A 12,726-nucleotide genomic window follows, 5' to 3' on the forward strand; every position below is an offset into this window, starting at 1 on the left:
AAATTTTAACTACAATTTCTGATTAATCAAAGACTCTCCAGTGGTGTAATATTTCTCACTGTCATGGACTTGACGCAGGATCAGTGTCCTTAGGAACAACGAATAGTCAAGACATCTCATGAATGTATTAATCAGGGTAATTTTTTAAGCCTGTCTTATTGATAAGAGTTATAGGTATCGTGGAGCTCACTTTTCTGTCCTTTAAGTTATCGAAGCTTGTTGATAAATGCTTTGCATTTAATAATTATGTATGCATTTCACAGTTCTTATGTTTTCTCTAAGGCTTAGGCTCAAAATACATCTTCAGTCAGTGATAAGGCATGAGCCATCGCATGACTACTCTTTTCAAATAGGTCTATTACCATGATCCTAAAAAGGATTTTTTTTTTCAAAAGAAAGTTTAATGGAGGCAGCCAGTGCCTTTTATACGTGAAAGTAGTTTCAAAGTGTTTGACTGAGTTAATTCATCATTTCATTTAACATGCTTAATCTGTTAGTGTCATACCTGCAGTTTTGGCTTAATTCTATATGTAATTTTAATATTCTGTAGTTTAAGCATTCCAAACCAAAGAAGCCAAGAGGTCTACGAATTTATGAATCTCATGTGGGAATTTCTTCCTATGAAGGAAAAATAGCTTCTTATAAACATTTTACATGCAATATACTACCAAGAATCAAAGACCTTGGTAAGTAATAACTCTGATTTTTATTCAGATAAAATTTTAATGAGTCTGTTCTCTTACTAGAGAAGCTAATTACAAGTGTCTCTTTTATTGTGTTAAGAGATTAAATATGTAATAGAAATGCATGTTATTTTAGGCTTCTCAAATTGCCCTGTAATAGCGATAGCATAGAAAAGAGAAATGGAATAAGATAGAACATAAGAATTCAAGATATTATTCCAATTTCAATTTTAATGTGAAATGATGGCTTCCAAAATTATAGATAAATATGTAAGCATAATTACTTTTCTACAGGAGAGTTTTGTTTTGTTTTTTTTTTTGCGGTACGCGGGCCTCTCACTGTTGTGGCCTCTCCAGTTGTGGAGCACAGGCTCCGGACATGCAGGCTCAGGGGCCATGGCTCACGGGCCCAGCCGCTCCGCGGCATGTGGGATCTTCCCAGACCGGGGCACGAACGCATGTCCCCTGCATCGGCAGGCGGACTCTCAACCACTGCACCACCAGGGAAGCCCTACAGGAGAGAATTCTTATCAATTTAAGTGGTCATTGGTTATAGCCTGTTCATTTTAGTCTGTTAGGGAAAAAAATCTTACATTTGTAAGGTGACTAGAACTCATTTTGTTTCAGAGTCATTGTATATATAGCTCCTGTCTGGATGACTTATTAGACAGATATTTGTGGTGCATCTTTCTGTGTGAGTCACATTGGTCTAGGTGTTTGTATTGGACTCTAATGACACAAACCCTGTCTTCATGGGAACAAGCAGGAGAGTGAATAGTGTACTGTTGAATTATTGATTCAGAATGCTTTAGATCTGTTATTTTCTTTTTATAGGTAATGCTTTTTATCATTTCTCAGCATATTAGCACCTGCTACAGTGGCTAGGCAGGAAGATAAACTACATTTAATTAGTCTGCTTCTGGTAGGCAGTCCACATTTTGGCTAGAGGAAAAGTTTCTCATGGTTGAAATTTTTAGTTATATAGGGATCTTGATTACCTGAGATGGTGAGGTCAGTTTCCAGAAACCAAAATTAATTAAATGTTTGGATAATTTAATATAAATTATATTTAATAAATATTATATTAATATTGTTATACTTGAGATGGTCTCTCATTTCATACTGTAATAAATTGTTTATGACCTGGATCTTGCAGAAGTTTCAGCAGAACAAGGATTTTCTTATTCATCTTTGTGTTTGAATTACCTAGCCCAGTACTCTGACCATAAGTAAGTTTAGGAATGGTTAATGACATAAAATGTATAATAAAAGCTATAAATTGTTACTTGGTCAGAAGAATAATATTGATTACATAATAGAGAAATAAACTACAAACTCTGTATTTTGTGACTAAGTATTATACTTGGTTTATATTATTGAGCAGTAGTTTATATACATATTTCTACCAGGCCTGATAGAGTTAATTTGTTTCTTTTTTTAATAGTAAAGCCAACAGTAATAACTTTTCAACAGATTCTGAATCATGGAGTTTATGTTATCCTTTAAACTTACAAATCCTCAGTTCTGAACGTGAATCGTAATTGTTCCAATATTAATTATGTACTAAAATATGTGCACAAGAAATTATATTGACATGAATTAGACTTTGAGAACAGAATAGGAATATTTTCTTTTCATGTTGCAGAAGGCAATTAAATCATATTTGAAAATTTTACTGTATTTTACTTTGAAGAAAATGATTTTTTTAGTTTTTTAAAAGACCAAAGTTTCTTCTACTCTGATTATTTGCTTACATTAAAAACACATTAATAAATATATTTGTGTTAAGGATTTTTAAAAATACCTACCTATCTTTTTGAGTCAGTTCATTTGAGTCAATTTATTTAGTGTTAAAGCAAAACATTTTCAGATAGAGAAAGGAAGGATGTATGTGGGTGTACGTGTGTGTGTGTATACGTGTGTGTGTGTGCACGCACGCACACATGTGTGCCCATGAATGACTGTGGAGTAATTTTATAGGTCCTAGAAACAGTGGAAAATGGAAGCATTAATGCTGGCTTTATAAAAGCTACCTTGTAGAAAAATGGATTCAGTGGTATGGCATATCTTATGTTAGAAAAAAGAGAAATATAAAGAAAAAGATGAAATTAAAAGTACATGGCCTCCAATCAGTTACTTTTATTTGGCTTTCACAATCTTCGATATGAATATTACAAGTGCAACTGAAGTTTAGCATATGCAGATTGCCATCTTAATATTCTAAAGCCAAATTAAGTATATTTGCATATCACTTATTACTTATTGAAATGAAGACATTTCAAATAGCTAGACTATAACCCTCAAGAACTAACTGTCTGATTTTATGTTAGAAGGTCAGACAAGCAAAGATGTTAAAGTAGTAGAACTTTTCAAAATGACCAAATCTTCTAGATTATATGTAAAATGTAATGCCTTTTGAACAGGGTGCTGTGTTTATATATTGTTTTCATTACTTTTTAAAAATGTGGCTCTTAATCTCTATTTGACCTTTGCTTATACAGGATACAATTGCATTCAGATGATGGCGATCATGGAACATGCTTACTATGCCAGTTTTGGTTACCAAATCACAAGCTTCTTTGCAGCTTCAAGGTAAAATGAAAGAAATTATATCCATTCTTGTTTGAACAAAACATTTAAAAAATGAAATGAATTTCTATATTTTGTGTGATGTCTTATAACCTATTTTAGGGTTAACAGAGCTAATAGAAGCTGAGCATTTTCTTTTATTAAGATCATAGACTCTCATCTCATCAAGCCTTAGAGTCTGGCCTGATTTAACATTGCTTTTCACAAAATGATTTCTGGTACAGAATATCCAGTTAGCCTGCTGAAATTGTGATATGTTCGGAGGCCTAAGCTTCAGTCAGAAAATCCTGACTTATGGAAGCCATTATTGCTAGAGCTCATATCCTTTTCTGGAAAGAGATTGACTTATATAGGAAGGTAACTGAGGAGGCCCTTGGTGGGATATATACTACCCACGGAAGGACTGTCCTTCTTCCCAGGGTGAAATCCAAGGAATATTGCTCTCTGGGCAGAAAGACATCAAGGGGTCCTATGCAGAGAGGTACTGACCCGAATAACCATAAGTTGAGTAAGTCCAACATTGTCTCTGCCACATGGAGCTTAGAGGGTGGTGGCATACAGACATAAATCCAATAATCATACATATTATGATTTCCACATGTAATAAAAGGTAAGAAGAAGATGGCAGATTTCTCCAATAACATAGAATCAGGGGTCTAATCAGTTTAGATTAGATCTGAACTGATGTTACAACTGAGATCTAAAACATGATTAAGAGATAAACAGTTTTCAAATCTAAAAAAAAGAGTTACCTGGGGGGAGGAGTGAAGTGGGAGTAGGTAGATAGCATTCCAGACATACAGAAAAGATACTGGTCCCTTCACCTGTTTCTCTTCATAGGACTTCTCCTTGAACGAGTTATCTGTCCTTGCTGTCTCTAATTCCTCCACTCCTCTTCTTTCTCGAACTCATTCCAAGTACACGCTCCACCACTTTGCTGAAACTGCTCCTGTCTAGGATACTGTTGCCCTCTGCATTGTAAAGTCAATCATCAGTTCTTAGCTTACTTGTCAGCAGCATTTGGCACAATTGATTACTCCTACCTTCTTGCAACTTTTTTCTTCTCTTGACTTTCAGAATATTAAACTTTCCTATTGTTTTTCTCACATGTTTTGTTGCTTCTTCTTTACTTTGTTTGCTCTTTCTCACCAATAAAGATGGGCCATTCCAGTGTTCAGCCCTTGGCTTCATTCCTTCCTGTATCTATATGAAGGACCTTTAAGGTCTCATCCATTCTGATGACTCAAATACACTTTATTTTATTTTGAATTTTATTTTATTTATTTTTTTATACAGCAGGTTCTTATTAGTTATCCATTTTATACATATTAGTGTATATATGTCAATCCCAATTGCCCAATTAATCACACCACCCCACTGGCTGCTTTCCCCGCTTGGTGTCCATACGTTTGTTCCCTACATCTGTGTCTCAATATCTGCCCTGCAAACCAGTTCATCTGTACCATTTTTTAAGTTCCACATGTGTGCATTAATATACTATATTTGTTTTTCTCTTTCTGACTTACTTCACTATGTATGACGGTCTCTAGATGCACCCACGTCTCTACAAGTGACCCAATTTCGTTCCTTTTTATGGCTGAGTAATATTCCATTGTATATATGTACCACATCTTCTTTATCCATTCGTCTGTCGATGGGCATTTAGGTTGCTTCCATGAGCTGGCTATTGTAATGAGTGCTGCAGTGAACATTGGGGTGCATGTGTCTTTTTGAATTATGGTTTTCTCTGGATATATGCCCAGTAGTGGGATTGCTGGGTCATATGGTAATGCTATTTTTTGTTTTTTAAGGAACCTCCATACTATTCTCCATAGTGGTTGTATCAAGTTACATTCCCACCAACAGTGTAAGAGGGTTCCCTTTTCCCCACACCCTCTCCAGCATTTGTTGTTTGTAGATTTTCTGATGATGCCCATTCTAACTGGTGTGAGGTGATACCTCATTGTAGTTTTGATTTGCATTGTCTCTAATGATTCATGATGTTGAGCAGCTTTTCATGTGCTTCTTGGCCATCTGTATGTCTTCTTTGAACAAATGTCTATTTAGGTCTTCTGCCCATTTTTGGATTGGGTTGTTTGTTTTTTTAATACTTAGCTGCATGAGCTGTTTATATATTTTGGAGATTAAATGTCTGTTGATTCGTTTGCAAATATTTTCTCCCATTCTGAGGGTTGTCTTTTCATCTTGTTTATAGTTTCCTTTGCGTGCAAAAGCTTTTAACTTTCATTATGTCCCATTTGTTTATTTTTGTTTTTATTTCCATTACTCTAGGAGGTGGATCAAAAAAGATCTTGCTGTGATTTATGTCAAAGAGTGTTCTTCCTATGTTTTCCTCTAAGAGTTTTATAGTGTCTGGTTTTACATTTAGGTCTCTAATCCATTTTTTATTTTACTTTATTTTATTTTTTTGTGTGTGGTACACGGGCCTCTCACTGTTTTGGCCTCTCCCGTTGCGGAACACAGGCTCCAGACGCGCAGGCCCAGCGGCCATGGCTCACGGGCCCAGCCGCTCCACGGCATGCGGGATCCTCCCAGACCAGGACACGAACCCATGTCCCCTGCATCGGCAGGCAGACTCTCAACCACTGCACCACCAGGGAAGCCCTCTAATCCTTTTTGAGTTTATTTTTATGTATGATGTTAGGGAGTGTTCTAATTTCATTCTTTTACATGTAGTTATCCAGTTTCCCAGCATGACTTATTGAAGGGACTGTCTTTTCTCCATTGTATATCCTTGCCTCCTTTGTCATAGATTAGTTGACCACAGTTGCCTGGGTTCATCTCTGGGCTTTCTATCCAATTCCATTGATCTATATTTCTTTTTTTGTGCCAGTACCATATTGTCTTGATTACTGTAAATTTGTAGTGTAGTCTGAAGTCAGGGAGTCTGATTCCTCCAAGACTGCTTTGGCTATTTGGGGTCTTTTGTGTCTCCATACAAATTTTAAGATTTTTTGTTCTAGTTCTGTAAAAAATGCCAGTGGTAATTTGATAGAGATTGCATTGAATCTGTAGATTGCTTTGGGTAGTGTAGTGATTTTCACAATATTGATTCTTCAAATCCAAGACCATGGTATATCTCTCCATCTGTTTGTATCATCTTTAATTTCTTTCATCAGTGTTTTATACTTTTCTGCATACAGATCTTTTGCCTCCCTAGGTAGGTTTATTCCTAGGTATTTTATTCTTTTTCTTGCAATGGTAAATGGGAGTGTTTCCTTAATTTCTATTTCAGATTTTTCATCATTAGTGTATAGGAATGGAAGAGATTTCTGTGCATTAATTTTGTATCCTGCAGCTTTACCAAATTCATTGATTAGCTCTAGTAGTTTCCTGGTGGTATCTTTAGGATTCTTCATGTATAGTATCATGTCATGGGCAAACAGTGACAGTTTTACTTCTTCTTTTCCAATTTGTGTTCCTTTTATTTCTTTGTCTTCTCTGATTACCATGGCTAGGACTTCCAAAACTATGTTGAAAAACAGTGGTGAGAGTGGACATCCTTGTTTGCTCCTGATCTTAGAAGAAATGCTTTCAGTTGTTCACCATTGAGAATGATATTTGCTGTGGGTTTGTCATATATGGCCTTTATTATGTTGAGGTTCCCTCTGTGCCCACTTTCTGGAGAGTTTTTATCATAAATGGGTGTTGAATTTTGTCAAGAGCTTTTCCTGCATCGATTGAAATGATCATATGGTTTTGATTTTTCAATTTGTTAATATGGTGTATCACATTGATTGATTGTGTATATTGAAGAATCCTTGCATCCCTGGGATAAATCCCACTTGATCATGGTGTATGATCCTTTTAATGTATTGTTCGATTCAGTTTGCTAGTATTTTCTTGAGGATTTTTGCATCTATATTCATCAGTGATATTGTTCTGTAATTTTCTATTTTTGTGGTATCTTTGTCTGGTTTTGGTATCAGGGTGATAGTGGCCTCATAGAATGAGTTTGGGAGTGTTCCTTCCTCTGCAATTTTTTGGAAGAGTTTGAGAAGGATGGGTGTTAGCTCGTCTCTAAATGTTTGATAGAATTCACCTGTGAAGCCATCTGGTCCTGGACTTGTGTTTGTTTGAAGATTTTTAATCACATTTCAATTTCATTACTTGTGATTGGTCTGTTCATATTTTCTGTTTCTTCCTGGTTCAGTCTGGGAACGTTATACCTTTCTAAGAATTTGTCCATTTCTTCCAGGTTGTCCATTTTATTGGTATAGAGTTGCTTGTAATAGTCTCTTATGATTCTTTTGTATTTCTGTGGTGTCTGTTGTAACTTCTCCTTTTTCATTTCTAATTTCATTGATTTGAGCCCTCTCCCTCTTTTTCCTGATGAGTCTGGCAAATGGTTTATCTTTTTTTTTTATCTTCTCAAAGAGCCAGCTTTTAGTTTTATTGATATTTGCTATTGTTTTCATTGTTTCTATTTCATTTATTTCTGCTCTGATCTTTATGATTTCTTTCCTTCTGCTAACTTTGGGTTTTGTTTGTTCTTCTTTGTCTAGTTCCTTTAGGTTAGGTTAGATTGTTTATTTGAGATTTTTCTTGTTTCTTGAGGTAGGCTTGTATTGCTGTAAACTGCCATCTTAGAACTGCTATTGCTGCATCCCATAGGTTTTGGGTCATCATGTTTTGTTGTCATTTGTCTCTTGGTATTTTTTGATTACCTCTTTGATTTCTTCAGTGATCTCTTGGTTATTTAGTAACCTATAGTTTAGTCTCCATGTGTTTGTGTTTTTTACGTTTTTTTCTCTGTAATTTATTTCTAATCTCATAGCATTGTGGTCAGAAAAAATGCTTGATCTGATTTCAATTTTCTTAAATTTACTGAGGCTTGATTTGTGACCCAAGATGTGATCTGTCCTGGAGAATGTTCCGTGTACACTTGAATAGAAAGTGTAACCTGCTGTTTTTGGATGGAATGTCCTACAAATATCAGTTAAATCTATCTGGTCTATTGTATCATTTAAAGCTTGTGTTTCCTTATTAATTTTCTGTCTGGATGATCTGTTCATTGGTGTAAGAGAGGTGTTAAAATCCCCCACTATTGTGTTACTGTCGATTTCTTCTTTTATAGCTGTTAGCAGTTGCCTTATGTATTGAGGTGCTCCTATTTTGGGTGCATGTATATTTATAATTGTTATATCTTCTAATTGGATTGATCCCTTGATCATTATGTAGTGTCCTTCCTTGTCTCTTGTAACATTCTTTATTTTAAAGTCTATTTTATTTGATATGAGTATTGCTACTCTAGCTTTCTTTTGATTTCCATTTGTATGGAATATGTTTTTCCATCCCCTCACTTTCAGTCTGTATGTATCCCTAGGTTTCAAGTGGGTCTCTTGTAGACAGCATATATATGGGTCTTGTTTTTGGATCCATTCAGCGAGCCTGTGGCCTTTGGTTGGAGCATTTAATCCATTCACATTTAAGGTAATCGTTGATATGTATGTTCCTATGACCATTTTCTTAATTGTTTTGGGTTTGTTTTTGTAGGTCCTTTTCTTCTCTTGTGTTTACCACTTAGAGAAGTTCCTTTTGCATTTGCTGTAGAGCTGGTTTGGTGGTGCTGAATTCTCTTAGCTATTGCTTCGCTGTAAAGGTTTTGATTTCTCCATTGAATCTGAATGAGATTCTTGCTGGGTAGAGTAATCTTGGTTGTAGGTTCTTCCCTTCCATCACTTTCAATATGTCATGCCACTCCCTTCTGACTTGTAGAGTTTCTGCTGAGAAATCAGCTGTTAATAACTTTATGGGAGTTCTCTTGTGTGTTGTCTTTTTTCCCTTGCTGCTTTCAATAATTTTTCTTTGTCTTTAATTTTTGCCAATTTGACTACTATGTTTCTCAGCGTGTTTCTCCTTGGTTTATCCTGTATGGGACTGTCTGCACTTCCTGGAGTTGAGTGGCTATTTCCTTTCCCATGTTAGGGAAGTTTTCAACTATAATCTCTTCAAATATTTTCTCGGGTCCCTTCTCTCTCTCTTCTCCCTCTGGACCCCTATAATGCGAATATTGTTGTGTTTAATTTTGTCCCAGAGGTCTCTTAAGCTGTCTTCATTTCTTTTCATTCTTTTTTCTTTATTCTGTTCTGCAGCAGTGAATTCCACCTTTCTGTCTTCCAGGTCACTTATCTTTTCTTCTGCCTCAGTTATTCTGCTACTGATTCCTTCCAGTGTATTTTTTCATTTCAGTTATTGTATTGTTCATCCCTGTTGGTTTGTTCTTTAATGTTTCTAGGTCTTTGTTACACATTTCTTGCATCTTCTCAATCTTTTCCTCCGTTCTTTTTCCGAGGTCCTGGATAATCTTCGCTATCATTAGTTTGAATTGTTTTTCTAGAAGGTTACCTATCTCCACTGCAGTTAGTTGCTTTTCTGGGGTTTTATCTTGTTCCTTCAACTGGTACATAGCCCTCTGCCTTTCATCTTGTCTCTCTTTCTGTCAATGTGGTTTTTGTTCCACAGGCTGCGGGATTGTAGTTCTTCTTGCTTCTGCTCTCTGCCCTCTGTTGGATTAGGCTATCTAACAGGCTTGTGCATGTTTCCTGATGGGAAGGACTGGTGGTGGGTAGAGCTGGCTGTTGCTCTGGTGATCAGAGCTCAGTAAAACTTTAATTGGCTTGTCTGCTGATGGGTGGAGCTGGTTTCCCTCCCTGTTTGTTGTTTGGCCTGAGGCAACCCAACGCTGGAGCCTGCCCGGGCTCTTTGGTGGGGCTAATGGTGGACTCTGGGAGGGCTCACACCAAGGAGTACTTCCCAGAATTTCTGTTGCCTGTGTCCTTGTCCTCATGGTGATCCACAGCCACCCTCTGCCTCTGCAGGAGACCCTCCAACACTAGCAGGTAGGTCTGGTTTAGTGTCCTGTGGGGTCACTGTTCCTTCCCCTGGGTCCCAACGTGCACACTACTTTGTGTGTGCCCTCCAGGAGTGGAGTCTCTGTTTTCCCCATTCCTGTTGAAGTCCTGCAGTCCAATCCTGCTAGCCTTCAAAGTCTGATCCTCTAGGAATTCCTCCTCCCATTGCTGCACCCCCAGGTTAGGAAGCCTGACGTGGGGCTCAGAACCTTTACCCCAGTGGGTGGACTTCTGTGGTATACGTGTCATCCAGTTTGTGAGTCACCCACCCAGCAGTTATGGGATTTGATTTTATTTGGATTGCGCCCCTCCTACCATCTCATTGTGGCTTCTCCTTTGTCTTTGAATGTGGCGTATCTTTTTTGGTGTGTTCCAGTATCTTCCTGTCAATAATTGTTAAGCAGTTAGTTGTGATTCTGGTGCTCTTGCAAGAGGGAGTGAGAGCACGTCCTTGTACGCCACCATCTTGAACCAGTCTCCTCAAATACACTTTATATGCCAACTGCCAAATTTAGTTCTCCAGTCCTCACCTCTGTTGTGAACTCCAAACAGTGCCTATTTGAGGTTGGGGTATGTAATACATATCTCATTCCTAACCTGTTCCAGATTAAATATCTGATCTGATCTTCTAACCTTCTTCTCTTGCTATCTTCACTAACATAATAAATGACATCTCCATCTTCCAATTGTTTAAGCCATCTGCCTTATACTTGACTTTTCCCTTTATGTCCCCACCCCTATATTCTAGCTATCAGAAAACCTAGCCACTGGTAACTTCAAAATATATCCCCAATCTGGCTGCTTCAACTGCTACCACCATGGTCCAAGTTGCTGTTTCTCACCTGCATTATTTCATTAGGTCTGTAACTGGTCACTCTATTCTCTTGTCCTCCTTCCCTAGCTTTCTCCCCCCCACACATGTGGACCACTTTCTGCACAGTATGTAAAGTCATCTTTTTAAAATGAAAGTCAGATCATGTCACTCTCTTGCTCAGAACTCTGATGATTCCCTGTCCCTTTCGGAATAAAAGCCAAATGCCTTACATTGATCCATGAGGCCACATGTGATCTGGTTCTTGGCCAACTCTCTGAGCTCATCTCTTTCTTGATTATTCCACTCCAGCCACACTAGAGTATTTGCTCGCTGCTCCATGGAATCTGCTATCAGGAGCCCCACTGCATACTAAGCACTGTACTGTAGCGTGGGAAACCAGATGGTCAGAGCCCCTGCCCTCAAGGGACATATAGTCTAGTGAGGAAGAGAGATAGTAAACAATTCATCACCAGGGTGATTTTTTATTTAAAAGCAAAAGTTGATGCTATGGAAGACTGCAGTATTGAGATTTTTATATAGGTTAAGAAAGGCCTTCCTCTTGGGAGTGATTTTTGTTTCCTATTTCACGCTGACTAGAAAACTGTTTTTAACACAAACCCACGTGCATGTGAGCTGCCCATCTTTCCGGCTTGGGTGATGACAGGACCCGCTGGTACTTGAGGCATTCCAATCTGGGAATAAGTAGTACAGGAGAAATGGCCTCAATTAAGGCACCAAGGATATTCAAAGAAGTATTCTAAGAGCGCTCACAATCCCAACCATGCATGCTTAAAGGGATGGCCAGGTATGTGGACAGGAATGACCATACCCCTCAAGCTAGCTAGGCTTGGCGATGGAAATCAGAAGCTCTGAGTATAGAGAAGCGGAATTTTACTATCTACCTACTCAAAATGTGAATTTTCATTGTGCTATAAATCTACAATTAACAGCCAGATTTATTTTTTTATTGAATGCTTTTAAAAATGCCTAATAACAACTATTAAGCAACTTTGATTTATATCTAAGTATTATATCATACTACATTTGTACGTTTGAAGTATCTAGTACTGTGCTGGTAAAACAATTGATTCTCAGTAAATGATTGGCTGTTTGGTTTAAATATGATGTGATCTTGTTTTTGCTGTCTCCTTTACCTTAAGCCGTTTTGGAACGCCTGAAGAGCTGAAAGAACTGGTTGACACAGCTCACTCAATGGGTATTACAGTCCTCTTAGATGTGGTACACAGCCATGCCTCAAAAAATTCAGAAGATGGATTGAATATGTTTGATGGGACAGAGTCCTGTTACTTTCATTACGGACCTAGAGGGAATCATAATCTTTGGGATAGTCGATTGTTTGCCTACTCCAGGTACGTACATAGAATATGGAAATGTCTTATTTGTTTAAAAAATAATTCAAGGGGGCTTCCCTGGTGGCACAGTGGTTGAGAGTCTGCCTGCCGATGCAGGGTACATGGGTTCGTGCCCCGGTCTGGGAGGATCCCACATGCCGCGGAGTGGCTAGGCCCGTGAGCCATGGCTGCTGAGCCTGCGCATCCGGAGCCTGTGCTCCGCAACGGGAGAGACCACAACAGTGAGAGGCCCGTGTACTGCAAAAAAATAAAAAATAATAATAATTCAAGGAATTTTACTAAATTCATTGTATGTGTACTCTCTCACTGGTATTTAATTTCTTAATTTTTTAAAAAAATTTATGAGAACTGTTTAACATACTAATAGAATTTACCTTGTTTTGATTAGCACA

At 37.7% G+C, this 12,726-nt stretch overlaps 1 protein-coding gene across 1 annotated transcript in view; it reads left to right on the forward strand.

Moving 5' to 3' along the window:
• The window catches only part of GBE1 (1,4-alpha-glucan branching enzyme 1), a 295,070-nt gene that overhangs the window by 141,222 nt on the left and 141,122 nt on the right, over positions 1–12,726 (forward strand). The window contains exons 5-7 of the mRNA XM_079923113.1: positions 551–686; positions 3,185–3,275; positions 12,122–12,331. Of these exons, the coding sequence (XP_079779239.1) occupies positions 551–686; positions 3,185–3,275; positions 12,122–12,331 (437 nt within the window). The remainder of the gene's footprint in view (positions 1–550; positions 687–3,184; positions 3,276–12,121; positions 12,332–12,726) is intronic.

This window comes from Stenella coeruleoalba, assembly GCF_951394435.1.
Source record: "Stenella coeruleoalba genome assembly, chromosome: 5".
NCBI lineage: Eukaryota > Metazoa > Chordata > Mammalia > Artiodactyla > Delphinidae > Stenella > Stenella coeruleoalba.